The sequence below is a fragment of the Phyllostomus hastatus genome, unplaced genomic scaffold, assembly GCF_019186645.2.
Source record: "Phyllostomus hastatus isolate PE091 unplaced genomic scaffold, TTU_PhHast_1.1 phas_scaffold_78, whole genome shotgun sequence".
Taxonomy (NCBI): domain Eukaryota; kingdom Metazoa; phylum Chordata; class Mammalia; order Chiroptera; family Phyllostomidae; genus Phyllostomus; species Phyllostomus hastatus.
The window spans coordinates 85,789,792-85,816,529 of NW_025334041.1; the positions used below are offsets into that span (position 1 = coordinate 85,789,792).

Consider the following 26,738-nt stretch of genomic DNA (forward strand, 5'->3'; position numbering starts at 1 on the left):
GTGGGGAACAGGTGGTCCCACATTCACATGCTCTGGATAAAAATCAGGAGAGATTTCTCAAAAGAACCTTTGCAGGCTAGAGTGAGTGATCTAAGCCCCAGGCCAGACCACACAGTCCAGGATTCCAATGCCAGGAAGATAAATTACCATAACTTCTGGCTGTAAAAAACAGTGGGGGTTAGGGCAGTGGAAGAAACTGTTGAATTTTCAGGAAAACATATGCAGACCCATCCCCTCTGGGATTTAATACCAGGGCAACACCTGAAAGGGTGCCGGTTACATGGGATGAGTGTGGGGCAAACCTGCAGAAGCCAGGCAGTGACATTGCCCCTCTCCCAGTCCTCCCCCCACACAGAGCCACAAAGCAGTGAAGTGGGTTGCTCTGCCCTGGCTAATACCTAAGGCTCCACCCCACACAATTTACAGGTACCTTTTCTACAATAGGCCACACTACTAAAACATGGAGTCAAAGCAGCTCTACCTAATACACAGAAACAAACACAGGGAGGCTGCCCATTGAGGAGACAAAGAAATGTGGCCCAAATGAAAGAACAGAACAAACCTCCAGAAAAAAAACTAAATGAAACAGAGATAACTAATCTATGAGATGCAGAGTTCAAAACACTGGTGATCAGGATGTTCAAAGAATTCATTCAGTACAGCAACAAAATAAAGAAGATCCAGGAAGAAATGAAGGTTACACTAAGTGAAATAAACAAAAACCTACAGAGAACCAACAGTGGAGGGGATGAAGCTGGGATTAAAATTAATGATTTGGAACATAAGGAAGAAATAAGCATTCAACCAGAACAGCAAAAAGAAAAAAGAATAAAAAAAGCAAGGATAGTATAAGGTGCTTCTGGGACCTCTCCAAATGTACCAACTTACAATTCATAGGGGTGCCAGAAGGAGAAGAGGAAGTGCTAGGAATTGAAAACTTATTTGAAAATACAATGAAAGAAAATTTCCCCAATTTGGTGAAGGAAACATACAAGTCCAGGAAGCACAGAGAGTCTCAAACAAGATGGATGCAGAGAGGCCCACACCAAGACAGATCTTAATTAAAATGTGAAAGGTTAAAGATAGAATCTTAAAAGCAACAAGAGAAAAGCAGAGTTACCTGCAAAAACGTTCCCATAAAACTTCTAGCTGATTTCTCAAAAGAAACTTTGCAGGCAAGAAGAGATTGGCAAGAAGAGATAGGCAAAAAGTATTCAAAGTGATGAAAAGCAAGGACCTACAATCTACATTCCCATATTCTATCCAGCAAAGCTACATTTAGAATCGAAAGGCAGATAAAGTGCTTCCCAGACAAGGTAAAGCTAAAGGAGTTCATCATCACCCAGCCATTATTATATAAAATGTTAAAGGGACTTATTTAAGAAAAAGAAGATCAAAACTAGGAACATTAAAATGGCAACAAATTCACAACTGTCAAAAACTGAACCAAAAAAACACAAACTAAGCAAACAAGCAGAACAGGAACAGAATAGTAGATACGGAGATCATTTGGAGGGTTATCAGCTGTGAGGGGGAAAAAGGAGAATGGGGGAAAAGGTACAGAGATTAAGAAGCATAATTGGTAGGTACAAAATAGATGGGAGGGGGGTGTTAAGAATAGTATAGGAAATGGAGAAGCCAAAGAACTTGTATGCATGACCCATGGACATGAAATAAGGGTGGAGGGGATTGCTGGAGGGAATGGGGGTACTAGGCAGAGGGGGCAAAGGGAGAAAATTGGATTAACTGCAGTAGCATAATCAATACAATCTATTTTTTTAAAAATGACATCTGTACTGTTCTCTACTGTGAATCATGGTAACCAGATTTCCAGGGTAACAAGCCTTTTAGTTCTCCCCTGGCTGAAATCTACTTCCCCACAACCCCACTGCGCCCCAACCCTCCACCCAGATTGCAAAACGTAGAAACTTTTGATATCGAAATGTGCCTTATTTGGGCTCCCCTAGTTACTTGTTTTTTATCAGCCACAAAGAATATCTGTATTAAAAGGAAAAAAGAGAGAGGTCCCGAAAAATCAGAACCGTACCGAATATTTTAGACCCTCTCAAGATCTTTACTTGCAAAGTGGGCTTCCCCGCCCTCGTCCTCACCCACCTTAAAGAGGTTTTCAAGCCTGGCGACAGGGCACCCAGGGCTGCTCACCCTGGCGGGAGAGGACCGCGAAGCCTGCAGCTTCGCTGTGCCTCGGAACCCGCTCCCGCCCCGCCCCGCCTGCGGTTTCCCGCGCTCCGCGCCGCCGGACCGCCTGCGGGAGTGGGCAGGGCGGGAGGAGCAACGCCTGGCTCCTTGGGGCCGAAGAGGCGACGTCTGCGGAGTGCTGGGAGTTGCGCTTGAGCGGTGCGCGCGCCGCTGGCGATGCCCGGGGACCGCGTTCCTGGCGGGGCCACCACCCCGGTAGCAGACGCAGCCGCCTCCGGGACGCCCGCGGTGGCGCCGGCTACTGACCTGCTGAAACGGTGAGCGCTTCCTGCCCCGCCGGTGCTCAGGGACTTTCGGCAGTGGGTCGGCAGGCAGGGCGGTCGGGGCCCCAGGGTCGGCGCCTGGGCATTGTCGCATCTTGGGGTTCAAGTCCACATCACTACCCCCGCCCCTCGTGATTATCTCTCCTCGGTCTTTAGCACTAAGCAAGCTGTGTGTGCCGAAGCGCCAGCTGTTCAGCGAATCGCAGTTTAACGCCTGACAGGCACTTGTTGCTCGGCTTCGCAGTGCTAGCAGCACTTCTCGGGTCTGAACAGGCTCGGTGGACGCGGCGCGGGGCGGGCAGGTCTTGGGAAACCCTGCCGAGTAGACGGTCATTTATGCTGCAGGGGTATCGGGACGTGGCGTGGGGGTAATGAAGGGTCGTCAAATGGCCTAGTGTTCTCTTCTAAGTCAGTGAAATAGCTCCGACGAACACGAGTTCTTAAAGACTGCTCTTTAAAAAAAAAAAAAAAAGAACATTGTAGAATTGCGTAATATGTTGTGTCTCATCCAAAAATAACTTTTGATGTCACAGTAGTCATTTGTGACTGCAACATTGATACGTTTGTTTCCTAAACAAGTTTTGAGCGTTATTATTTTAAGAGTAATAGATTTTCCATCAAAGGAATTTCTCGAAGTACAGAAAAATAAGAGAAAGAAACCATGCATAGTGCCTTGAGTCATCAGTTTTCAGGGTTCTCCTTACTCCCCCGCCCCCCGCCACACCCCTTTTACTTAGGCTTGTTTTCACGACTGCATACCCAGGTTCCGGATTTTGGAGTGGTGTAAACAGCTAGTGCGCCCCCGCCCCCGCCCCATCCCGCTGGATTGCAGAGGGAAAATTGGCCATTCCTTGGAGCCCTGCTGGGCCTGCAGACTGGGGACTGTCCCAAGTTCAGTGCAGAGATTTGCGTGTTCCAAAAGACACCAGGAAACTGAGCTGCATACTCAACACCCTGCTCACGTTTCAGCCTGGCGGGCCCTTTGTGGTAGCAATAACTTTTTCTTTTCACCCCTGTGGCCTGGGTCCTTTCGCTGGAGCAGGCTGAACAGACGCTTAGAGTTTAAGTGAATTGCTCTGACAACCCCGTACCAGCACTGTACTGTGCTCTCCCGGTTTTTGTGGCTTTTTTTTTTTTTTTTTTAGTTGATGGGAGTGGAGAGAATGGTAGACATTTTGCAGAATAGAACATTTTAGTGTTGCTATGCTTCTTGGCGCTGGTTTCCAGGTCCAAGTTCTGGTGACGTTGATTCAGCCAGCTTTGCCCTTTCCCAAGTTTCCGTGGGTTGGTTGAAATCAAAAAGCACTGCCTTTGGTCCTGGCCCTGTAGCTCAATTGGTTAGAGCATCATCCGGGTATGCCAAGGTTGAAAGTTCTATCCCAAGTCAGGGCACATACCAGTGAATGAACCAGTGAATGTTATAAATAAGTGGGACATCAGATCAGATGTTTATTTCGATCTTCCTTCCTCTTTCTCAAAAGAGTGCCTACTTTTTATCCCAGTAGGATTAGTAAAAGAGATTGCTGCTCTGAGAAAAAGGTGCTGGAATTTAGTGTGCCACCTTCTGAGGATCAGAAAATTACGGATTTTTAAAATGAGGTGTATTGGAGACTGTAGAATACTGTAATTGTTCTTTTTAGGGGGTTGGAAAATAGAAATGCCACTCTTTAATTCAGTAATTAGGAAAAGTGAAGGTACCTTAAAAAGCATCCTTTAAAATTGCCAATGCTGCTGTGAATTCTCTTGTAAAGTCAATAAAACACCCTTAATTTATCTTTTCTGTAAATATATTTTTGCAAAAGCTTACAGAACTTTGGTAGTGTTTTGCTGTCCTTGCTTGTCGGGATTCTTAGTGACTTCTTATTCGAACTTCAAGTGTATTTTATGGAGGGGGGTAGGAGAAGAAGCTACAAAATGTAGCAATTCTTTTCTTTTTGCCTCTGGGAACGTTTTGTGATGGCCAAGAAAACTTATTTAGTACTTATTTACGAGAATAGAATAGTTTCAAGAATTTGTGGGGGATTGCTCTTTTTTGTAAAATGTTACGTTTTGTTCATTAGGATTTTTAGAATTGTATACTGTGCTGTTTCTGATCTCAAAATAGTTTTTAAATGCAGTATGGACACTTCTGTTTCTTAATATGTTTTGAGCTTTCTTATTTTATGGTAATAACTTTTTTGTTAAAGACATTTTGAAAAATACATAAAAATTTAAGGAGTATACTGTTTGAATCATCAGTTTTTAAAGATTGTTTTTTCCCCAGTATACTGAGGCGTGCTTTTACCCACAACTACCTTTTCAGATTCCAAATTTGGAATGGCGTTAGTAGTGTTGAATATACAGTTTCCGGGAGTGGGAGGCTCATAGGTTGCATTAAATCTTTTAGTTTTCTTCATTGAAATGTTAGCACCAGCAGAGACTATTATGGCATTTTCTTCTCCACGAAAGGGATGTGATGACAAAATGCTTTAATAATTTTGACTATTATAAATGTTAACATTAAATGCTATGATTTTTTAATGGCATTAAGTTGGAAGGCTTTGAGAACTTGGGTCTGTCATCTCTCAGTGACATGTCATTGCTAAAAGAACTTTTTTTCTTTTTTCTCTGAAACCTCTACATTTTTCTTGAAGTTGTTTTGATATCAAAGTTCGTTGCCCTCTTTTGTGACTTTGACATGTTACATGTGCAAAATTTTGCATTTTGAGAATCAGGGATTCACTGGAGTATTTGAAGACTCACATTGAATCAGTAAAGCGTCCTCTAAGTACTTTCTCCTTAGATTTACTTCCTCATTAATAGTTAATTAAGTCTTTGGAGGGCATTTTGCCCATACTCATTAAAATTCTTGAATAGTTAGATACATTTTTACCCAACAATTTCACTTCTAGGAATTTATTCTAAGGAAATAATAATTTATATGTGTGTAGGGTTAATTACTGGGATGTTTGTTTTAATGTTATTTATGATGAGTGAAACTTTGAAAACAATGTTCCTAGATAGAAAAATGGTAAAACTGATACAATAAATTAAATCCTAGAATATATGCTATAATAATTCATCTTATATTTATATATTAATCCATTTAGTAATATAATGTAAACTTATGCAGCCTTTACAAATCATGTTGTAGAAAAAAGCTGACAAAAATCAAAAGATGGTCATAATACAGTATTAAGGTAAAAAGAATAAATTCTTTAAAAGTATGAATATTTTTCCATTTTGATTAAAAGAAGTATAAAGAGACTCTGAAGTAAAGATTATACTTGATCTAATATTCAGCCTTGACACTTTGAGGGAAATTCTTCTGCATAGTAAACTTTAAAAACCTGGAACTGGAAAGCATTAGGCCAAGTGAAATGAGCCAGGTGGTGAAAGACAAATACCATGTGATCTCACCTTACAGGAACCTAATCAACAAAACAAACAGACAAGCAAAATACAACCAAAGACACTGAAATAGAGAATAGGCTGACAGTGACCAGAGGGGCGAGGGGAGGGAATTTCAGGGGAAAAGGGGAAGGGTTTACAGGAACAGGTATAAAGGACACATGGACAAAAACAAGGGAGTGTTGGACACCGGAGGGAGGTGTGGAAGGCTGGGAGGGGGGGCTGGAAGGGGAGTAAAAGGCAGAAAACTGTAGTTGAACAGCAATTAAACAAAAACACAAAAACAAAAACAAATGAAAAACAATAACCTTCCTAACCTTTCTAAAGAAAGAAAAAACAGGCCCTGGCTGGCTTAGCTCAGTGGACTGACCTCGGGCTGCGAACCAAAGTATTGCAGGTTTGATTCCCAGTCAGGGCACATGCCTGGGTTGCATGCCACAGCCCCCAGCAACCACACATTGATGTTTCTCACTCTCTCTTTTTCTCCCTCCCTTCCCTCTCTAAAAATAAATAAATAAAATCTAAAAAAAAAAAGGAAAAAACCACATGAAAACTAATGGAAACTTTTTCCCTTTGAAATGAAAACATCTGCCTTGTTTTAAAACAAGACATAGAAAACACTAAAAATAAAATAAATGGAGAAATAATGAATAAGTAAGTATTTATTGATTAAAAAATGCCCTTGAGCTACATTGAAAGAAGAAAAAAAGAAAGGCTATAGTCACATATATAGGCATTGAAACCATTCTGCTTTTGATATAATCCTCAAATCCTACAGATGAATGGTTTTTAATGTCCCTGCTTATCTACAAGGCTTACTGCTTTCTAGTTTATATGAGCCTTTATAATCTTAACATAGATTAATAGGTTTATTGTTGTGAGGATTAAAAGACTGGCAACTAGATCCTCAAATTGACATGTAAGAGTGCAAGTTCAATATGCGTGATATGATTATACTGTAGGTATAGCAAAATGTTAAAAGTAGTTCTCTTTCCCTGGCTGTGTGGCTTGGTTAGTTGGAGCGTTCGCCCATAGACTGAAGGGTTGTGAGTTTGATTCCCCATTAGGACACAAACTCAGGTTGTGGGTTCGATCCCCAGTGAGGGCCTGTATAAGAAGGAAGCCAATCAATGTTTCTCTCCCACATCATTGGTTCTCTCTCTTTCTTCCTTCCTTTCTCTCTGAAAGCAATGAAAAAAAATTTCCTTGGGTGAGGATAAAAAAATTAAAATAAATAGTTATCTCTGCAGAGATGAGATTTGGGGTTATTGTTTATTTTCATTATTTCTCAAGGTTTTGAAAATAGTATTTTAATTTTGTACTAAGATGAAGAAATATGACTTAAAATTAAAAAAAAATTTTTGAGTGGATAATAATTTCACAGTGTTAAGGATGAAGAAGGAAAAAAGTATACAATGGAAAATCTTCCTCTTCCTTCTGTTCCTCATCTCCTCAAATTGGTCTAATTTGACAGTCCTGGGTAATCATTATTACTGGTTTATTGTTTATCCTTCTAGAGATATTTTACACATATCTGAGCCAAATGGATTTATATTTTTCCCTTCTTGGCTGTTTTTGCAGTTTTCTTCCATTGCTTTTTCCATGTGACAGTGTATCATAGATATTTTTTTCATATCAGTACATAAAGAACATCCTCAATAGAAGGCTTTTTCCCTAAAAAGTGATTAGCATAGAAAGAGAATATAAACAGAAGATAGAACACTTGATCAAAACACCGAAGAGATGATTGAAAGAAGAGTTTTCTTTGTTATTGGGGTGTTGAGTACAAAGCTCTCTTGCTGAGTTAAGAGGAAATTACTTGGAGTATTTGAACAGTATATAAGGAGAAGTAAAACCTTCTAGTTTAATTAGCCATTCAATTGTCTTCTTAAAATTTTACTTTAAAATCTAAGTAGTAATACATGCAATTGAAAAACATAAAGCAGTTCTTAAAAATTTACCAAAAGTGTGAGACATGTTCATTCCTCTTTTGTCCTGTTTCTCTCCTTGGAAGCAACTACTTTCAACTCTTTTAACTTTTTCTTCTAGTATTTATCTCTGTTTTTCTAAAAAGTAAACTTTATATAACTACTTCTTGGCTTTAATGATTTAGATATTATTTATTGAACTGACCTAGTTTTACAAATTGAGAATTGATAAATTAAGGTCAAGATTCAATTCTTTTACTTTCTCTCTCTCCTACTTCTTCCATATTGAGACAAAATTGAGGTTTTGTCTCAATATTTAGTTAAATCAGGAGGTACTTTTTTATCATTATAACTAGGTAAATATAATTACTCTTTGAACCAAATGATAAACTAAGATTGTTTCTTTTATTTACCTAATTTTCTATCAGCATATGGTTCATTTTTTCCAAAGTTCAAATGTTAAATGCTCAAACAAATACATGAATCTATCAAGTTTCTTTTTTTCCTTAGGACTTTGTTCCTGTAGATCTCATTTTTCATACTCGAATCTGTTGTTTCTAGATTTGCATTGATCTAAAGATTAACATCTTTAATGAGATAAAAAAAGATTAAGCCCATAAAATAAGAATTGGACACTATGGAAAGAAATAATCAGAAAAAGAAAGTACTCTGCGATATGAAAGTTCTTTAATTTTGTGCACAGCTATTTTCCTAGGACTTTCATCTCAGTCTTGGTTTGGATCCTGTTAGCTAGATCCTGATTTGGTTTTGTAGACCCTGAGAAAGAAGATACCTGTCAAGAAGAGTTCCTGGTGGCTAATTGGACTCAAATTTAAAAGTGGAGCTTAGTAGCCATTTTTAAAGAGGGGCCTCTCATGCTAACTGCACTTCAAGGAAAAGTCTGCCTCCCACACTGAACTGCTTGTCTGCACTGTTGCTGTAGGCAAGTGTTCCATCTAAGCCAGCCCTTATAAAGCATTGTATTTGGAATGCTTTACAATTCCAAATACAATGGGAATTGTATTTAAACCAATAGGACTGAGGCTTTCCCCATTCAGTTGGAGCTATGCAGCTCTATGCCAATAAGCATCTTCATCAACCAATCATAATGACTCCATTATGACCAATCAGAACAGTGCTTTTTGGATCAATCAACCTTTGAGAATTTGGAGTGTTTATTTGCATGAGGACAGACCAATCAGGGCCTCCTAATAGCGGTGCTGTTCTCACAGTTGTGCTGTATCACAAGTGAGGTTTTTGGGTGGAATAAAATCTCCTTCACCATACTCCAAATTGGGGATTCCTGTTGGTGTTGAATTGGCATGGCCCATTGGTTGACAGTTTACTCAGTCATTTTGGTGAAGCAGTTAGTCCAATAAATTTCTAAGAAAAGATAAAATTTCTAAGTTCTTGCTTGTCTCAGAAATGTCTTTATTTTACTCTTATACTTGAATTGTAGTTTGACTGAGTATAGAAGTCTAGGTTTTTCCCCAGAATTTTTAAAAGATGTAATTTTAGTGTGCCTGTGCCAGTATTTCTGTTAAGAAGCGATATTACTAGGTTTCATATACCTTTGCTTATGGGGTTGTTTTCCCTTTCTGAAAGCATTTAGAATCTTCTCAATGGTATTCTGAAATTTTCCTATATGAACTTAACGTGATTCTTTTTTTAATTCCCTGTGCTCTATCCGCACTTGGCAAGCGCTTTGGCTTCTTTCAACCTGAGGCCTCTTTTTTTCTAGTTTGGTGAAATTTACTTTAATATTTTCTTTTTTTTAATTCTGTTCTCTCTTTTTCTTCAGTTGGATTTTAGATCTCCTGGATTGATCCTTTAATTTTCTTGTCTTCTCTCTTCTGTTTTGTATCTCTTTTTTTTTTTTCACTACTTCTCTGGGCAAGTTTTTCAACTCTAACTTCTAGCACTTCTATTCTGAATTTATTTTGATTATCATATTTTTCATTTTATAGAGCTCTTATTCTCTTACTGCTTCCTTTCATAGCACCCTCTTATTTTATAAATTCAATGTACGTTCTTATATTTTTAAAGATACTAATTTTTGTTTTATTTATCAACCTTTCTTTTGCTTTTTTCATTGTTTCTGTCTTTTTCAGTCCTCTTTTCTCTTTGGCTTTTTAATATCTTCAGGCAGAAGCCTCCAGTCTTTTGTGGTGTGGGATGATCCTGGATGTTTACATTCTGGCAGCAGAGCCAATGAAATAGAATATGTTGAGAGTCCCCAAGACTACCTTCATGTTGAGTGATTTTACTAGGAGGACTCACAGGACTCAGCATATAGTCATGCTCACAACTATGATTTATTACAGTGAAATGCTACAAAGCAAAATCAGCAAAAGAAAAATGTACATGGGGCAAAGTCCAAAGGAAACCAGATACAAATTTCCAAGTGTTCTCTGCAGAATCACACAGGATGTGCTGAATTCCTCCAGCTTTGAATTGTGACAACATGCGTGAAGTCGTGTGCCAAAGCAGGTTATTAGAGATTCAGTGCCCAAGGTTTTTATTGGAAATTGCTCGCATAGGCACCCTCTGCTTACCATGTACCAGACTCCCACAAGGAAAGCAAGTGTTCAGCACAATCCACATTGTTTGTGCAAACTATGTCAAACCACTCTGGTAAGTTAGGGAATGGTGGGAACCGTCCTGAAGTCAAAGTTAACAGGCAGTAGCCAAGAGCTAAACTTGCAAGTGGACCTTTCAAAGGATAGAAGTCTCAGGCCTACTAACATGAATTTTTTTCTGCACAGGGACTGAGAGTCCTACCATTTAATACATAGGCTTTCACTTAACCTCCTTAGCTTCTGCCAGCGCGTTATCCTTGCCTTCTGTGGGCAATCTGGAGGCCAGAGACTCTCGACCTGCTGTGGAGCTGACAAAATCACCTGTCTGCAACAAGGTGGGAGGCTGGCCTGGGGAAGGTGGTATCCACACATTTTGTGTCAGTAAGCCATTGCTGTTTACTTATCCCATAACTAGATGAGTGGTTCACAAGGGGTGGTCTCACAGGGTTCCTGAGACCCTTTTCATAATGATACTGATATAATACTTGCTTAAAAACACTATCTTGCACTTGAAGAGCATCAAAATAAGTAGGCCTCAGTCCTGTATTCTCTTTGGAGATGCAGCTTCATACATAGTGAACCATTGTACACTGTCCTGGGAATAGTGTGACATAGAATCACAGAGAAGAAGCAGTGAATTCTGGCCAGGAAGTTAACATTTCATCAGGTCTGTTGATGTAAGAATGTCCAAACTTGTAGGAAAATTTTATAAAAATGTATTTGAGGCAAACAGAGGATGTGACTGGAAGCAGGATCTCAACAGACTGAGAAAAGTACTTCCCAGAATGGCAGGGAGAAAGAGAGAAAGAGAGAAAGAAAAACATCAATGTGAGAGAGAAGTTGCCTCTTGCAGGTACTCCAGTTCAGGACCTCACCCACCACCCAGGCACATGCCCTGACCGGGAATTAAACCAGTGACCTTTCACTTTGCAAGATGATGCCCAACCAACTGAGCCACACCAGTCAGGCTCATTTTTTTTTGAAAGAAAAAAGACATTTTTGCGTGTGGAAGTATTTTGCACATGTATGTGTGAAAGTAAAGAATATTTCTGTTTTTTAAAAAAGATTTTATTTATTTTAGATAGAGGGGATGGGAGGGAGAAAGAGAGGGAGAGAAACATCAATGTGTGGTTGCCTCTTGCACACCCCCTACCTGGGGCCTGGCTCACAACCCAGCATGCGCCCTGACTGAGAATCAAACTGGTGATCCTTTGGTTCTCAGGTCAGCACTCAATCCAGTGAGCCACATCAGCTATGGCCTCTATGTTTTAATGCAAACAAAGTATATCTGTGTTGAAAGAATGCAAATTAAGATGCCTTCTTAAAATCAAGCATTCATAGTAAGCACCATAACTAGTTTACAGAAAAGATACAATAGGGTTGTTTTTGAATGGGAATTAAATAAGGGATGCTTCTATGATATGTAGTTATTTATTTGGTAAAAAAAATTCCTGGGCATCAATACCTTATACAGTTGGTAAGGTAAATTTCTAAGCAGTGCCTTTTGATTAAAGCAGACATTATGTACCTCAAACATAAAAAATATGTAACTGAATGTTAATATTGGAAATCACTAGTTCGTAGCATATTGAAGATATACCTAAAAATTTAAAGGTGGGTCACGTTACAAATTTAAATTATTTATGGCATTTTCAATTTTAGTTGATGAAAACACATATATAGAATATCACCCAGTCAGCAATATTTGTGGTATTTGAAAATTTTAGTGGGTTGAAACACTTTTGGATTTATTGCCCATGAAAGGGCTAGTATCAAACAACTGATTTATGTGTGTTAGAAGAACCTGTCAAGAATGTCCAGTCAAGGGGAGGTGTAGGTAAACATGGCTCGCCGCCTCACACGACCACATCAAAATTACAACTGAATTACAGAACCATCACTCAGAACCATCAGCAATCAAGTTGAATGGAAGTCCGACCACTGCAGAATTAAAAATACCACCTCCATCCAGACTAGTAGGAGAGGTGGAGAGGCAGAGACACAGAGCAGGCTGGTTCCACACCCACATGTGGTGGATAAAAATTCGGGAGGGATATCTTCAGAGCAAGGGATCCCAGTCCCACACCAGGGCTCTGGGCCAGAGTCACAGTGCCAGGAAGATAAATCCCCATAATTTCTGGCTGCAAAAATCAGTGGGGTTTGAGTTGGTGTTAGAAGCTTCTGGATTCCCAAGCAGTTCCTCTTATAGAACCCACACATGGACTTACTCAGACTCACTCCCTCTCAGCTCTAGCACCAGGGTAGCAGCTTGAAAGGCACCAGGAGCATACAGAGAGGAAATGAAGGGTCTGGTTACAAGGTAAGAACTGGAGGACAGTTTTCTCTGAGAGAGAAAGGTGGGCAGAGGCCATTGTTCCTCTTCTGAACTGTCCCACAACAGAACCACAGAGCTGGCTGACAGGTGCCATATCTGAGACCCCCATCTACCTGGCTAAAAACTGTTTTCCCCTTCCTGGTGATTCCCTGAGGCTCCGCCCCACACATCTTACGGGCCCACCCAAGCTGTTATAGTGGCCTTTCCATATGAAAAGCTGGTCTTGACTCCCTCTTCACAACTTCCTAAATCCTTTCAAACAAGCAACAGTGAGCCACCAGCCCCATTACCTCTCACTAAGTGGCCTCAGGTAGGGAACAGCAACAGCCAGCTTAGGTTCACAGATTGGCTTCACCTGGGAATTTCCAAGCCTAGCACAAGTAGCAGCCATCTGCAGATTGCTTTGTAGCTTGTGCAGGGTGGCCCCAGGCAGAACACAGGTGGAGGCTGACTTAGTCTGCACCACCCAGCAAACACCAGAGCCTGCACACCCAGTGGACAGCTACAGACTATGCCAGAGCACCACCATCCCGTCCTTGCACAGTTGATCCTCCATGGAAGGTGGAGGCTGGTGGTCAGTGATCATAGTCAGTCCTTGCAGCTGACTGTTCTAAGTAAATTCCTCCCATTGACCTGCTAACAGCAATCAAGGCTAAACTGCAAGAGGAAGGTGTGCTCAGTCCACATGAAGTGTGCACCTCAAATACCCAGTTTGGCTGATAGGGGAGGCTGTGTCACTGGGCCCTATAGGATATCTACTATACTGGGCCATGCTGCCAAGACAGTGAATCATAAAGCTCTACCTAATACATAGAAACAAACACAGGGAGGCTGCCAAAATAAAGAGACAAAGAAACATGGCCCAAATGAAAAAAAAAAAACAGATCAAAACTCAAAAAAAAAGGACTAAACAAAACAGAGATAGCAATCTATCAGATGCAGAGTTCAAAACACTGGTTATAATGATACTCAAGGCAATTAGAAAGCCTCCACAGCATAAAAAAGATATACTCAGAAATGAAGGATACACTAATTGAAATAAAGAACAATTTGTAACGAAACAAGAGTAGGGAGGATGAACCCCAGAATCAAATCTATGATTTGGAACATCATCACCAAACCATTATTATATGAAATGTTAAAGGGACTTATTTAAGAAAAGAAGATCAAAATTATGAACAATAAAATGGCAATAAATACATATCTACCAACAGTTGAATCTAAAAAACAATCTAAGCAAACAAGAACAGAGACAGAATTATGGGTACAGAGAATGTTTTGATGGTTGCCAGATGGAAGTGTGGTCTGGGGGAATGGGTGAAGAGGTGAGGGGAATAAGAAGTACAAAATGGTAGCTACAGAATAACCATAGGGATGATAAGTACAGTGTAGGAAATGGAGTAGCCAAAGAATTTATAGGCATGACTCATGAACACGAACAATGATGAGGGATTGCCTGAGGGAGTGGGGGTTGCTGGGTGGAGGGGAGCAAAGGGGGAAAAATTGGGAGAACTTAATAGCATAATCAATAAAATATAATTTTAAAAAGAAAAAAAAATCTGTCAAAATTTCATGAAAACGGGTAAAAATATATCAGCTTGATTATAGATAGTACTCCTGAAATAATGAAAAGTTGAGGTTAACACTGGATATTGATGACATGTTCAAAAGGTAAGACATGGATTTAATAATTTATTTATTATAGATTTTACACAAATAATTTTAGGTCAAAATTTTTAAAATAGTCATTATCACCATAAACTGGATACGGATTCTTGAACTTCAGCTGTCTGAAGGATTTTCAGGATTCATGGTATACACAAGTCTAGTCTTCTATTTGTAGTTTAGGCTGAAAATGCTTTTTTAACTGTTAAAAGGAATCAGTCAGTACTTGTCATTCAAAGGAAAATCTTTGTCTCAGTTTACCAGCAAAGAATGTCAAAGATGTGGCTCTTTTGGTTGACATTATAGCTCATCTAAACACTGCAAACATTTCTTTCCAGGGACAACATTCACAAGGACTGCCACTTTGTATGATTCAGTTCTCCCATTGGTAGTAAATACATCTTTTTGACAAACTTTTTTTTTTGGTAAGGAACAATTTGGATCGCTTTCATCAGGAATCATCTGGATGGCTTTCATATGCTGAAGCTGGTTTCTAGCAATGAAAATCATGACCTTAGACCTGGTTGGTGTGGCTCAATGGATTGAGTGCTGGCCTGCGAACCAGAGGGTCACTGGTTCGATTCCCAGTCAGGGCACATGTCTGAGTTCCGGGATGGGCTCCCGGGTGGGGGCCTGTGAGAAGCAATCACACATCGATGTTTCTCTCCCTCTCTCCCTCGCTTCTCCTCTCTCTAAAAATAAACAAATTCTTTTAAAAAAAGAAAATTAAATTATTGCCTTAACTTCATTCCCAAAATTATGGAGTTTAAGACTGAATTCCAAGGCATGTTCTTTGATTGTATGCTGTATTAAAATGTACTAACACTTCTCAACTAAAAACAATAATGGGAAATGGACAGCTATAAGTGAAAGCACTAAAAACTAAGTATAACATCAGAGCACTAGGATTTTGTAAATACCTTTGAATTACCCTAAATTCAAAACTCATTACACAAAAATTTCATCTTTGTTTGCAAGTGGCTGTGTTTAAAAGGAGTTGTTTTTTGCTTATGAAACTCAATTTTAAAAAGTACTGCTCTTAGTTCAAGGACTCAGGTCTGAATTTTCTATCTCATGTTGGATGCAACTGTTTGATATCTCCGTACAGGGAAAAGAGTGTCAAGTTCTTGGCTATAGACCAAAGGTGTAATGAGCAACAAGAAATATTTAATAATTACGTGTTCTTTTTTTCATTTGTATTTTTTCAGTTTCAAATTTATAATCTTTAACATCATAAATGCTTGTTTGTTACATGTCTAAATCATAGTTCATTAAATATAAAGTTTGATTTTATTTCTCACATTTGAATTTTATTTGATTTTGATCACTTCAATTATTTATGTTATCAGCTTGTCCCTTATAGGTATTTGAGTTTGTGACTCTTGGCATAAATGAAAGGCAAAATCTTAGTTATATCCTTAGGGAATGTGCTTATGAACATATCGTGTTCACGTCTTTCTAATTAATTTTATGCTGTTACCATTTTTTCATTAACTTAAGCACTCAACATATTTTCATGTTGGCTTGTTTCATGGTGGCAGTTTTAGGAAATGAAAAATAAAGATTCTTATTTATTTCAACATTGTGGGTACATGTTAGATAGCCCCACATCATGTAATAAGACTTTTTTCCCTTCACCCTTCTGTCACCTTCTGTAGAATCTTTACTGAGAATTCCCTGTGAAAGCTTCAGGGCAAACCATGAGAAAATAATACCCATTAGATTTAAAAGGATCAGACGGTCCACCCAGACTCTATTTAGGCATGTAATTCTGTTCAGTTGAGGAATCAGAAGCTGTGCTATAATAACTCCTGAGTTTCTCCTGTTGCCTCATTGAAATTCTTTGGTTTGGGAGCAGCTGTCTGTTGTCTGGGAGAAGCTGCCTGGTACTCCCTGCTCCCTGGCAGTGTTATCCTCACCCTGGCTCAGATGCAGCTATGGCTCTGCCTTCTCAATTGCTTGCTGTGTATTGCATTTTCATAGAACTGTAGGCCTTAACGAGTCTCTAGTAAAGCTTTAGATCACAGAAAAAATTTATTTTCATTTCCCAAACTCTAGCCCAAGGAAAACAGAGAAAAAAGGACAATGAAAAAACATTTTTCTAAAACAAATGTTTTTCTAAATCTTAAATAATTTGCAGGCACTGGATTATCAAGGGTAATATATACTGAAGTTCATTTGGCATACGGGTAAACATTTGGGTTGTTTCTACCTTTTGGCTGCTGGAAATAATACTGCAACAAACACTGGTATACAAATATCTGTCCAAGTCCCTGCTTTCAGTTCTTCTGAGTATAAATCTAGAAGTGGAATTGATAGGTCATGTAGTAATTCTACATTTTTTTTGAGGAATAGCCTTATTGTTTTCCACAGTTACTGTGGAATTTTATATTCCTACCAGCAAGGAATTTCACAAAGATTCCAATTTTACCTCATCCTCACCAACCCTTGTTAATTTTTGTTTATCTTTTAGAATGGCAATCTTAATGTATGTGAAGTGGTGTCTTGTTGTTGTTTTGGTTTGCATCTTCCTAATGATTAGTGATGTTGAGCATTTATTCGGGTGCTTGCTTATTGGTGGTTATCTGTATATCATCTTTGGATAAACATTTATTCAAGTCCTTTGCCCATGATTTTAATTGGGTTGCTTACAGTATTTTTTGTTTTTGAGTTGTAGTACTTCTTTATATATTATGGATATTAATGCCTATCAGTAATGCAATTTGCAAATGTTTTCCTTCATCCTGTGGGTTACCTTTTTACTTTGCTGATACTGATGCAGGAGATAGCATAGAAAGAACTCTGAGACTGTGCTGCTGTTGCTGGCCAGCATCTAGCATCCTAGTAGCCAGGCCACACATTTTAGCATTTAGTTAAAAAAGATGGTAAACCAAGGCAGGGAAGAGGAGGAAGACATGTCTTACCTATTGACTCAGCAGTACTGAGTCTGGCTTGATAAGATTGCCAGGCATTCTGAACAACACAAGCAAAACTATAATAGTGCAGGAGGGGAAGAGCCCTTGAAAGTCTGTGTGTATTATCTCCGCTAGCTGGGAAAAGGAAAACCTTGAGACTGTGTATTCATCCAAAGGCCTGGAAAAGGAAAGGAGAGGGGAACCACAGTGCCCAAAGAAAAAGTCCATAAAGTAACTTTGGTTAATTGCTTGCCTCCTACCACGTATACAAAATGAATAATAGAGTCTGGAGCAAGATAAGGATTCAGGCTAACAGATTCCCACACATATCTACCTTTGGGTAGTCAAGTCTCCCCTGGGAAAAGCTGGCATCACTTTTACCTGTCAATCAATATATAAACTCCTTTACCCCCATCTGGCCAGCTATATAAGTCCTCAGAATAAAGGTCTCCATTTCTTGGCTCTCTTGCCACACTAGGGGCCCCTGGCTAGCTGGCCTCTGGCCACCCAGGCACTGGCCACCCTTGCTCTTGTCACTCTTGCTTTTGCTCTCCCATTAGACCTTAGCACTAATAAACTTCGCCTGAATGCTAATAGGCTTTCTGATCTGTAATTCTTTACTGCATTGGCAAGAAGAATGAGGTTTCTCCTGTTAACAATACTATTCTTATTTTCTTTTTCTAAAAAAGATTTTATTTATTTAATTTTTAGAGAGATGAAGGAAAGGAAAAAGAGTGGGAGAGAAACATCAATGTGTGGTTGCCTCTCACATGCCCCTTACTGGGGACCTGGCCAGCAACCCAGGCATGTGCCCTGGCTGGGAATTGAACCAGCAACAGTTTGGTTTGAAGGCTGGCACTGAATCCAGTGAGCCACACCAGCCAGGGCAACAATACTATTTTTTTATGCATAAAAGTTTTTAATTTTGATGAAATCAAATTTGTCTGTTTTTTTTTCCTTTGGTTGCCTATGGGTCGATTTTGTAGATCACTCTGAGAATTACTGACATTTTAATAATTTTAAGTCTCCCAATCCATTTACTTGTGAGTGTTTTCATTATGAAAGTGTGTTGAATTTTGTCAAGTACATTTTCTGTGTTAATTAAGAAGATCACCCGGCTGGTGTAGCTCAGTGGATTGAGCGTGGGCTGCGAACCAAAGCATCGTAGGTTTGATTCCCAGTCAGGGCACATGCCTGGGTTGTGGGCCAGGTCCCCAGTGGGGGCCACATGAAAGGCAACCAAACATTGATGTTTCTCTTTCTCTTTCTCCTTCCCTTCCCCTCTCTAAAAATAAATAAATAAAATCTTTAAAAAAGATGATCATGTCTTTTTCTCCTTTAATTCACTTTATGAAGCAGTATTACCCTGATACCAAAACCAGACAAAAAGTACCAAAAAGATAAGTACTGACTGATAATCCTCATGAATATATATGCAAAATTCTTTTTTTCAGATATTTATTTATTTACTTATTTTGAGAGAGGGTAAGGGAGGGAGAAAGAGAAGGAGAGAAACATCAATGGGTAGCTGCTTCTCGCATACCCCCAACATGGGACCCACCCCACAGCCCAGGCATGCACCCTGACTGGGAATCGAACCTGTGACTCCTTGGTTCACAGGCTGGGACTCAGTCCATTGAACCACACCAACCAGGGCTATATGCAAAATTCTTAACAAAATATTAGCAAAGAGAATTCAGCTAGATATAAAAAAGAATTATGCACATGACAAAGTAGGGTTTATTCTGGGTACCCTAGGCTGGTTTAATATTGCAAAATTAACATAATCACCATATTAATAGGGTAAAGAAGAAAAATCACATGGTTATATTAATTGATGTAGAAAAAGCATTTGATAAAATTTTAACATTTCATCTCTAATAAAAAAACTTTCAAAAATAAGAAGAGAGGAGAATTTTCTCAACTTGGTAAAGAGCATCTGCAAAAAACCTACAGCTAAAACCATAATTGTGAAAGACTGAATTATTTCTCTTTAAGGTTGGGAACAAGAACAGTGCTGGAAGTTGTAACAGAATAAAAGGCATTCAGATCAGAGAGGAAGAAATAAAATTGTCCCTATTTGCAGATAACATAATTGTGTTAATAAAAAATCCTGTGAAATCAACAGAAAAATGCCTAGCACTATTTTATGAGTGCAGAAAGGTTGCAGGATACAAGAAAAATATATTAAAATCAATTGTATTTTAAAATGCTAGTAATGAACATAAGGATGCCATAATTAAAAATACAATACTATTTATATTACTCTAAAAATTAAATATTTTGGTGTAAATCTAACAAAAACATATATGATTTATATGCTGAAAACTATACAGATGAAAGAAATCAAAGATGGTCCAAGGGCTTTTTTTAAAGAAAAATACTGTAGATTGGAAGATTCTACATAGTGAAGATGTTGATCCTCTGAAAAATGATATATAGATTTAGTGTAACTCATATTAAAATCTCAACACTAATTTTTGTAGATGTAGACAAGATTAGTTTATACGGAAAGGCAAAGTAACAAGAATACCTACAAAAATTTTGAAAAAAGAAGACTAATATGGAAGAATTCAGGCTACCTGACTTAAAGACTTACTGTATATAGCTACAGGAATCAAGACTGTTGGCATTAGGGAAAATGTAGACAGGCAGTTAATGGGACAGAATGGAGAACCCAGATAGACCTACATAAATATGCCCAACTGATTCTTATTCTTTTTTAAAATCCTCACCCAACTATATTTCTTCTTGTTGATTTTTAGAGAGAAAGGAAGCAGGGAAGAGAGAAACATTGATCGGTAGCATTCAGTATGCACTGACCTGGGATAGAACCTGCAACCGTTAAATGTGCAGGTTGATGTTCCAACCAACTGAGCCACTCAGACAGGGCTGCCCAGTTGACTCTTAACAAAGATGCAAAGCAGTTCAGTGTGGGAAAGACACCTTTTTCAGCAAATGGTCCTAGAGCAATTGGATATCCATTGGCAAAAAAAATAAACTTGGGCCCAAATAAATCTCACTTTTTATACAAAAATTAACTCAAAATGGATCACAGATTTAAATATAAAATGTAAAGCCATTAAACTTTTAATATTTTTTATCCTCACGTGAAGACTTTTTTTTTCATTGTTTTTAGTAAGAAAGGAAAGGAGAGAGAGAAACATTGATGTGAAAGAGAAGCATCAATTGGTTGCCTCTCATATGCACCTAGACCAGGAATTGAACCTGCAACCTAGGTATGTGCCCTGAATGGGAATTGAACCCACAGCCTTTCAGTTAGGAGATGATGCTCTAACTAACTGAGCCATGCGACACAAGGACTATTAAACTTTTAGAAAAAATAGGAGGAAACATTTAGGATTTAGGGTTAGACTAAAAGTTCTTACCAAAAACACACCAAAAGCACAATTCATAAAAGGAAACATTGATTAATTAGAGTTCATCAAAGTTAAAAATTTCTGCTCTGCAAAAGACCTTGTTAAGAGGAAGAAAAGACATGCTACAGAGTGGGAGAAAACATTTGCAAACCACATGTCTGACAAGGGTCTAGTATATAGAATATATAAAGAATTCCAAAGCTAGAAAATGGACAAAAGACACAAATAAACATTTCAACAAAAAGGATATACAGATGTCAAGTAATCACATGAAAAAGATGTTGAACATCATTAACCATTAGGGTAGTCCAAATTAAAACCACAATGAGATATCATTATACAATTATTAGTATGGCTAAAATAAAAAATAGCAACAAATACCAATACTGGAAAGGATGCTAATAAACTGTATCACTTATACTTTGCTGGTGGGAATGTAAAATGATACAGTCACTCCAGAAAACAATTTGGAAATTTGTTTTCTTTTTGTAATTTCCTTTTCAGATGTTTATTGTGTTTCTCTCTCTCCCTTCCTTTCTTTTCTTTTTTAAAGATGTTATTTATTTTTAGAGAGAGTGGAAGGGAGTGAGAAAGAGAGGGAGAGAAACATCAGTTGGTTGCCCCTCATATGTGCCCTGACCAGGAACTGAACCTGCAGCCCTGGCATGTGCCCTGACTGGAAATCGGACCTGTGACCTTTTGCTTTGCAGGACAATGCCCAACTAACTGAGCCATATGGGTTAGGGCAATGTTGGCAGTTAAAAAAAAACAAACCAACCATGCAATTGCCATACAATTTAGCAATAATATTTGGACATTTATTTTTCCTAGAGAAATTAAAACTTTGTTGACACGAAAATCTGTACACTATGTTCCTAGCACCTGTATTCATAATAGCCAAAGACCTGAAACAGTCTAGATGTTCTTCCATATTTCTTTAAACTATAGTACACCCATATTGTGGAACACTATTTCAGCAATGAAAAGAACTGAATTACTATTTTTAAAATTTTTTTAAAGATTTTATTTATTTATTTTTAGAGAGGGAAGGGAGGGAGAAAGAGAGAGAGAGAGAAACATCAATGTGTGGTTGTTGGGGATCACGGCCTGCAACCCAGGCATGTACCCTGGCTGGGAATTGAACCTGCGACACTTTGGTTCGCAGCCCGAGCTCAATCCACTGAGCTATGCAAGCCAGGGCTGGAACTGAATTATTGATACATGCAACAACTTAGGTGGATTTCCAGACTATTGTGCTAAATGAAAATAGCCAATTCCAAAGGTTATATACCAGATGATTCCATTTATATAACATTCTTGAAAAAATATAGACATGGTGAATAAATTAATGCCCCAAGTTACGGAAGGAGATAAGGACAAGAGGAAAATAGGTATGAATGTAAAAGGGCAACACAAAGGATCCTTCTGGAAAAGGGAATGCTCTGTATCTGGACTGTATCAATGTCAGTATCTTGGTTGTGGTATTTTACTATAGTTCTGAAAGATGTTACCAAGAGGGAAAAGTAGATAAAGGATACAAGGGGTCTCTCAGTATTTTTTTCTTACAACTACATGAGTCTACAATTATGAAAAGCTTAGTTTAAAACATTTCTGCAAATGAATTCAGCAAAGTATCAGGATACAAAGTCAAAACACAAAGATCAGTTGCATTTCTATACACAGTGAACATCTGAAAAGGAAATTACAAAAACAATTCCATTTACAGTAGCATCCAAAAGAATAAAATACTTTGGAATTAGGTGAACATTTGCATAATGAAAACTACAAAACATTACTGAAAAGAATTAAGACATAAAAAAATGAATACATATTCATGTTCATGGCTTGTAAGACTTACTATTGTTAAAATGTCAATACTTCTTAAATGATCTGCATGTTCAATGCAGTCTCTCTTAAAATGTCAATGGTGTTCTTTGCAGATATAGAAAAATACATCTTAAAATTCATGTGGAATCTCAAGGGATCCTGAATAGACAAAATAATCTTGAAAATGAAGAATAAAACATGAGGATTCACACTTTCTAATTTCAAAATTTACTACAAAGCTACAGTAATTAAAACAGTGTGGTTTTGGCATAAAGACAAGGGTTTCATCTCCAAAATATATAAAGAACTCATGACTCCACACCAGGAAGACAAGCAATCCAATTAAAAATTTGGCAAAGGACCTGAACAGATACTTCTCCAAGGAGGACATACAGAGGGCTCAAAGTCACATGAAAAAATGCTCAATATCACTAGCCATTAGAGAGATGCAAATTAAAACCATAGTGAGATACCACCTCACACAGGTCAGAATGGCCATCATTAATAAATCAATAAACAAGAAGTGCTGGCGAGGTTGTGGAGAAAAGGGAACCCTAGTACACTGTTGGTGGTAATGCAGACTGGAGCAGGCACTGTGGAAAACAGTATGGCATTTCCTCAAAAACTAAAGATGGAACTGCCTTTTGATCCAGTGATTCCACTGCTGGGACTATACCCTAAGGAATCTGAAACACCAACTCAGCATTTAACTCATAATATATCAAGGGCCTAAATGTAAGACCTAAACATACAGGCCCTGGCTGTGTAGCTCAGTTGGTTAGAGTGTTGTCCTAATACAACAAGGTTGTGGGTTTGATCCCCGGTAAAGGCACATATGTTTTTCTCTCTCACTGCAAAAAATATCAATAAAATAAAAATATTTTAGAAAGAAAGGATTGTTTCAGGCAAGTGCACCTTTCTTTGGGATAAGGATAACTGGGGTCTTACCAGGCAGATTACATCACTAGTGTTGATCAAGAAATTAAAAATTGATTGGTTTAAGTACATTCCTGAGAGGGATTGAAACTGTAAGTCTTGATTTTTTGTCCTAGGGCAAACAAATCTACATGGGGCCTATTGTTTCTTTTTTTTTTTTTCAAAGGCTATGAAAATGACTTTATTGACAAAACTGAAGGGAAGAGGGGAAAGGACTAATTTTGTCAGTAAATGATGCTGAAACAATCAGATATTATTACTTTAAAAAAGAAAGATACAAAATAAAAAAAAAAACAACTTGGCCCAAACTCACACTATAACATAAAATTAATTTCTGGTTGATTGTAGTTTTAAATGTGAATGGCAAAAGGATAAGTTTCTTGGGTGATAATGTAGGAGGTATCTTCATAACCTTTGTATTGTAAAAGCCTTAAAAATAGGATCCAAATAATACTAACTGTAAAGAGAAAGATAGATAAATTGGACTACATTAAAAGAAAAATATTCTATTCATCAAAATGCACCATTAAACCAGTATAAGAAGATAAGGAACAGCGAGGGAGATGTTAATATTTAGAAAACTCTAATGAATAATACCCTATATAGAATATAGAAAGAATGCCTACAAGTCAATAAGAAAAAGGTAAACAACCCAAAAGAAAAATAGGCAACAGTTTTAAATAGGGCTTCACAAAAGAGGCTACCCAAATAGCTGGTAAGTAGGGACATGCAAATTAAAACCTCAGTGAGATATCAATATACATTCACCAGAGTAGCTAAAATTAAAGACTTAGAACTCCAAGTGTTGGTAAGAATGTGGAGCAACAGGAACTATCTTAAGCTGCTGGTGCGTGTGTAGGGGAAGGAAATAATTTTCCCTCTACCCTTCTAGGTTCTTGACTGAGTCCCCCAGTAACAAAAGACAGAATTACAAGAGAAAAACAAACAATGTCAATTATGTTTACACATAGTTACTGTCAGGGGGCCCACAAAAATATGAGTTTCAAAGAAGTGACCAGAGCAAGAAGCTTCATACTTTTGAAAGAAACACAAATTTGTGAAGAATTAACAAGGCAGAGGTGTTTGGGCTAAGGGTACTAAATGGTGAAGAAATAACAAGCTTTGTTTATGCAGCCTTCTTGGCCCTTATATTCTCTGAGTCTGGTGATCAGAATGCCTCCCTTTATTTTGGTACAGGGAGGTTACCTTTCACATGGGAAATTTATCTCTTGCTTTGAGGTAACAAAGATGGGGACAGGGGTGGGTCAGAGTGACTTCAACCTCCTTCAGCTTAAGATCCATGTTTTGGGATAACATGTTCAGAACACCATCATCTGTAAATTTGTAGAAAGCACTTTGGAAAATGACTTGGTGTTATCCACTAAAGTTAAAGATATTCATACTCTATGACCTAGCATTTTTACTCCTTTGGTTTATATTAGGAAATTAACCATCAGTTTTACCAGGACCATGAGACTCTCTTTTTCCTTTTTTTTTTTTTTTGCAGTTGACATACAATATTTTACTAGTTTCAGGTGTGCAACCCAGTGATTCATATAACTTATAAAATGATCATCCCAATAAATCGAGTACTCATCTGACACTACATATAATTATTACAATGTTATTGACTATATTCCCTATGTTATGTTTTACATCCTATGACTATTTTGTAGCTACCAATTTGTGCCCCTTAATTCCTTCATCATTTTCAGCCATCCCCTCAACCCCCTCTCAGTACCGGCAACCATCAAAATGTATCTGAATCTGTTTCTGTATATTTCGTTCTTTAGATTCTGCATATAAGTGTAGTCATATGATATTTGTCTCCGTCTGACTTATTTCAATCGGCACAATACCCTCTAGGTCTACCCATGTTGTTGCAAATGGCAAGATTTCATTCTTTTTTATGGTCAAATCATATTCCATTGTATATATGTACTAACTCTTCTTTATTCATTTGTCTATTGATGGGACTTAGGTTGATTTATATCTTGGCCATTCTGAATAATGCTGCAATGAGCATATCAAGTCATCTGTCTTTTTGAATTTTTTTTTGTTTCTTCAGATAAATACTCAGAAGTGGAATTGTAGGATCCTTTGTCTCTTGGTATACCCTTTGTTTTAAAGTCTATTTTGTCTGGTGTAAGCTTTGCTACCTCAGCTTTTTTGCTTATTTCCATTTTCATGAAATATTTTTTTTCATTCCTTTACTTTCAGTTTGTATGTCTTTCAATCTGAAGTGGGTCTCCTGTAGATAGCATCTGAGCCACCCCATGTCTTTTGATTGGTGCATTCATTCCATTTGCATTTAAAGTGATTGTTGATAGATATGTATTTATTGCCATTTTATTGTTCATATTTTTTATATTTTTTCTTCCTTTCCTTAAAGAAGACCTTTTAAAAACACTTTGTAAACACTGGTTTAGTGGTAGTGAACTCCATTAGCTTTTTTTTTTTTTGGTCTGGGAAGCTCTTTATCCTTCAATTCTAAATGATAGCTTTGCTGGGTAGAGTAATCTTGGTTGTAGACCTTTGCTTTTCATCACTTTGAATATTTTGTGCCAATCCCTGCTGATCTGCAAAGGTTCTGTTGAGAAATCACCAAGCAGCCTTATGGGACTTCCCTTATGATAAACTAACTGCTTTTCCCTTGCTGCTTTTATGATTCTTTCATTGTCTTTAACCTTTGGCATTTTAATTATGATGTGTCTTGGTGTGGGTCTCTTTGGTTCATCTTGTTTGGAACTCTCTGTGCTTCCTGGACTTGTGTGTTTAGTTTCTTTGCCAAGTTAGGGAAGTATTCTGTTACTATTTTTTCAAATAGGTTCCCAATTTCTTGCTTCTGTCTTTTCCTTTCGGTACCCCCATCATGTGAAAGTTGGTACACTTGAACTTGTCCCAGAGGCCTCTTATACAATCCTCATTTTTATTTTATTTTTTATTTTTGCTGTTCTGATTGAGTGTTTTCTGCTACCGTATTTTCCAAATTGCTGGTTTGATCCTCTGCTTTATCTAATGTACTGTTGATTCCTTCTCATGTGTTCTTCATTTCGGTTATTGTATCCCTTATTTCTAACCATCTCTTTAATGTTTTCTATTTCTACTTTGTTTTCCATCTCTTTGTTGAAATTCTCACTAAATTGATCTGTTTACTACCTTATTTATTACCTATTTATTACCTCAGTGAGCACCCTAATAACCAGTGTTTTGAATTCTGCATCTGATAGATTGCTTATCTCTACTTTGTTTAGTTCTCTTTCTGGAGGTTTGTTCCGTTCTTTTGTTTGGGCCATATTT

General features: G+C 38.0%; 1 protein-coding gene across 1 annotated transcript in view; it reads left to right on the top strand.

Annotated features, from left to right (window-relative positions):
• Nucleotides 1-2,239: 2,239 nt before the first annotated feature.
• ZNF638 (zinc finger protein 638) overlaps nucleotides 2,240-26,738 on the top strand; it is a 132,832-nt gene continuing 108,333 nt past the window's right edge. Inside the window, exon 1 of the mRNA XM_045828892.1 lies at nucleotides 2,240-2,477. Coding sequence (XP_045684848.1) covers nucleotides 2,377-2,477 — 101 coding nt within the window. The 5' untranslated portion in view covers nucleotides 2,240-2,376. The remainder of the gene's footprint in view (nucleotides 2,478-26,738) is intronic.